The sequence below is a fragment of the Acanthisitta chloris genome, unplaced genomic scaffold, assembly GCF_000695815.1.
Source record: "Acanthisitta chloris isolate BGI_N310 unplaced genomic scaffold, ASM69581v1 scaffold42523, whole genome shotgun sequence".
Taxonomy (NCBI): domain Eukaryota; kingdom Metazoa; phylum Chordata; class Aves; order Passeriformes; family Acanthisittidae; genus Acanthisitta; species Acanthisitta chloris.
Window position 1 is genome coordinate 2985 of NW_008667370.1, and position 4361 is coordinate 7345.

The 4361-nt window shown below is 43.6% G+C and overlaps 1 protein-coding gene across 1 annotated transcript in view; it reads right to left on the reverse strand.

Moving 5' to 3' along the window:
• DOK5 (docking protein 5) overlaps nucleotides 1–4361 on the reverse strand; it is a gene marked incomplete at both ends in the record, with an annotated part of 8710 nt that overhangs the window by 2822 nt on the left and 1527 nt on the right. Inside the window, one exon of the mRNA XM_009072458.1 lies at nucleotides 3456–3591. Coding sequence (XP_009070706.1) covers nucleotides 3456–3591 — 136 coding nt within the window. The remainder of the gene's footprint in view (nucleotides 1–3455; nucleotides 3592–4361) is intronic.

The window sequence follows — 4361 nt, forward strand, 5'->3', positions numbered from 1 at the left end:
AAAATAAGTGAACTCCACTTGTGGAGGTGTCACAGCCTGGTCAGCATGTGCTCGGACCTGGGCAGAAAGCAGCAGAACATTAGCAACAAGTCCCAGGGAGAGATTCCAGCTGAGGAACTCTGAGTGCATCCCTTTCCCACAGGCATTCAGGAGCCAGAGCCAACTCCAGTCACACACTGAACCAACACACTGCAAAGCAGGGAGTGACTGCCAGGGAGGTGACAGACACATCCTAGCCCACGTTCTCAGCAGCACTTGGCAGCTTCATTTCACTCTATCAGCATGGGATAGTCAACTCTCTTTCCTCCTTTCCCTTGCACAGGCTGCAGGAGCTCTCAGGTAGCATAATAAAACCTTTCCCTCAGCCTGGGATAATGACACCATGGATGTGGCAGTGGTCAGGATTGCAAGAGCAAAGAGAAGACACTCAGGACAGCCTTCATTTCTCACTGTCACATCTCCTACTTTCATCTTTTCCTTACTCTTTGTGTAAATAACAGCTCAAGCTTCGCTAACACAAAAATTCACGCAGGGTAAGTAATTCTTGGAGACAGAAACATTACAGACAGCTGAGGATTGAGTGCAAGTGTCTGAAATGAACTCCTGGCCAGCTGCTCAAAGGCAGAAGGAAAATACAGGGGAAAAAAATCAATCAATCTGAACAAAGAGGTACTTTACAAATGTTTTGTAGACAGCAGAATAAGCCACCTGAGTTCTACACTGATATCACAGTCCTCTGCCTATCCTTGAACCCCAGAGAAGCCACTGAGCCTTACTGGGAGTTTCAGAACCAGACAACCTTTCTATGACAGGCTTGGGAAACTCACATTCAGGGGCATATGGACTCATCTGAAGCAATTATCTTCTGCTACTAAATTACAAGACTTCCAGTTCATCAGGAATATGTTGTTAGCCCCTAACTTAGCACCCAAGGGTCTATAAAATGAGATTTAAAGGCTGTGGTTGGACACAGTGTTCATGAAAAAGCTTTTAGAGGTTGTGCAGCTGCTGTCTAGTGAAATCTATAGCAACTGTGCATCTGTGGAGTCTATTGGCACTTGGAAGATGGAAATTTTACAGCGCAGCATCAGACATTACCTATTAAAGATGTTATTCCATAAAGGCAAAGCCAACAAACATGAAACTGCCTGCAAAGCTATTCACTCATCTCAGAACTGATACCTCTTTTTCAAGTTGTGCTCTCAACAGGTTACTCCACCACTTCTCATACTGGTGGGCTACAAATGTTAGTTATGCTGACCCAGCCTAGGTTAATTTTAATCTGCTTAATTTAGTCACTGTCAAGTGCTTGTATCATCTCCCCATCTGTCTCAACTTCAGATATTTTTGAACAAGAACTGCCTTCAATAACTAGAACTAAAAGGTTCTTGGGTTTAAACAAAAGCCAAACCCAGCAAAGATGGTGTTAGATGATACTTGACTGGGAAATGGAAAATTACCAGTGCTGCTGAGTGCAGAGCTCACCTGCTAGCTCTAATGGTTCTGAAAGGAATCAAGCAAAGTGTCAAGCTCTTCCCAGTGAGCCTGGAAGTACTGGGAAAAGTATGTGGTTTAAATGGACACAGGGCTGAGGTTGAGAAAGGCTCCAAGTCACCACTCCATCCTTGCAGGCACAGCACTCTCCCACAGGTGAGCACATTGTAGTGCTCCAAGTCAAAAGAGTAGCAGCAACTGGACACTGATATATCATACGATGTATATAAAACCCACTGATTAGTCCCTTTCCAGTTAAAAGTAAACACATTGCATGATCCACATGCAAAGAGACTTAGATTTCCCTCACTTTCCCATTTCAGTTGTCCTACCTGCCCTGCAAGAAGCTGCAGAGGGACTTTGTTAGGAACTCCAGTGATAGGACAAGGGGCAAGGGGGATAAACTGAAAGAGGGGAAATTTAGATTAGACCTTAGGAAGAGGTTTTCCCTGTGAGGGTGGTGAGACACTGGCCCAGGTTGCCCAGGGAGGCTGTGGCTGCCCCAACCCTGGCAGTGTTCAAAGGTTGGATGAGCCTTGAGCAACCTGCTCTGGTGGGAGGTGTCCCTGCCCAGGGCAGGGATTGGGGCTGGATGATCTGTAAGCTCCATCCCAACCCCTTAACATGCTATGATACTATGAAATGACAGAACTACCCATTTGCCTATGTGTTTGACTGCAGCAAACAGTTATCTAGACCACAAGACTGGACAGGATTCTCAAGAGTTTCCTATTACTTCTCCTCTCCTTATCATACTACTATTAAAAGAAATAGCTTTCCTAGATGTATTTGGCTTCTGCTCTGTCTCAAGTCCAGGAAAGTGGAAGAACAAAACAACTACAAGTACTTAAGCCAATTTGTTCCCTTCTTCATCCCCTCAACTTCCACTCTCATCTTTTCTTAAGTTTCCCCAAGCAGTAATGGCATTTTCTGGTTCATCCAGTTAACACTGGAATAATTCATTCCTACAACTTATCCCTGAAACCAAGATGTTAGTAGAATTACTGAAAGGATTAGCCATGGATGTGGATAACAGCAGTGCTTATGTTTACAACAAGAGAAAGGAGTAAGTCTTATTGCAGATTACATAAACCAATTACTACTGCTTGGAATAGAGATGTTTATAGCCAAGTCCTTCCACAGTTGGCCATTCTGGGCATTTTATCCATTCCAGAAAGTTTGTCAGCTTTAATTTATCACTTATTTTGCTAAAATATCCCTCATTTTGCTCCCTGTGAGTCCTGGAGTGCAGAGACCAGTTGTGAAATGGATAGACAGAACATTCCTTCTCACTCTGTAGACTTCAGGAGCAAAAAAAATAATTCAATTCAAAGTTATTAAGATCCTGAAACACATGAGATGAAGTGCCATAAACTGTTTTCCTCACACATAACACCTTTGGAGATCCCACACTATCCTTTCTCAATCTGTGTGTTGGTTTTGCATCTTACACTTCTATCTCTCCTCCCAGTCATGTGTGTCATAAAATAAGTTTGAGATACAGAAAGCACTTGTGGAAAACAGATCAGACAACTATTCAGTCCTCCCCCATTGTGTAATCTCAACCATCTGACTCTGCCCAAATCATCCTCAGAGTGAAGACATCAATTAGCAAATGGAAAACTGAGCATGAGCCATAACATTTCGCAAAGAATCCAAACAAACTCAGGAGGCTGATTAATTAAAGGAAACTAATGAGAATGTGCACTGACAGGAGCTTATCATCTCTGTATTGATTCCCACTTATTGAGACCTTTGCAGACACAAAGAACTGTAAGTTTCCCTGTTGTTTTGATTCCTGTAAAGGAATTCTAGTTCTATATTACCCTAAATTTAATGATCAGGTAGAACTTAATAAAAACAATAATCAGAATCTGGGAATCGAAAGTTACAATGACAAAGAAAAAAACCTTGTTGGCTGATGCCCAGTGTAGGACATCAAGCCCAAGCCACAGCCATACCATGGAATTCTTCACACTCTGCAGCAAACGCTCGTGTTGTTCTGCTATGGCCAAAGCAGCTGAGTGAACCTTCTGATAGATTGCTTCCCCATCTCTGGTCTGAAAGATGAATAGTCCTTCTCCTGTGTCACACATCCTGCCAAAGCCAGAGCAGATGGGATCCAAGTGTGAGATTGAAGTTTACAGGTCACTGTGAACAAGCAAAACCTTTCTGGGCTGCTCTAGAAGTGCTATTGGACAAGTGCTGAGAAAACACTGAAAGGGGGAACAAAGCTGGTTCAAAGTCTTTGCCCTTAGCTCTTAGCAGCCTTGGTCCAATCTTACTCTGTCAGGCCATATGAGGTAAGGCACTGGAATATTGCCCAGGGAGGTGGTGGAGTCACCATCCCTGGAGGTGTTTAAGAGGTATCAGGACCTGACACTGGAGGATATGGTTTAGGGATTCCAACAGTGACAGGTTAATGGTTGGACTCAATGATCTTAGAGGTCTCCTCCAACCTTGATTATTCTATATCTGTATTGTTCTGACCAAACAAGGACTCAGCTAAGCACCACAAGTGTGTAAGGTCTGGAGAGATCGTGTACAAGACTCTGATTTCTTATATTTAGATTCTACCTAAAACCTGTGGCCAGGTAGGATTCATTTGTCTTCCACTTCAGACTTTTAACACTGCCAGTAATGAGTTTTGCAGAGTTTTGTCTCCCATTTGAAACAATAAATACAAATCCTCAGTGTCCCAAGGGCATTGTCCTGTCATGGCTAATGCATGATCAGCTGAAGGAAAAACAGAGCCTGGAGAAGAGAAGGTTGTGTGGAGAGCTCAGAGCACCTTCCAGGAGCTGAAGGGGCTCCAGGGAAGCTGCAGAGAGATCTGTGTTAGGAGCTGCAGGGACAGGACAAGGAGT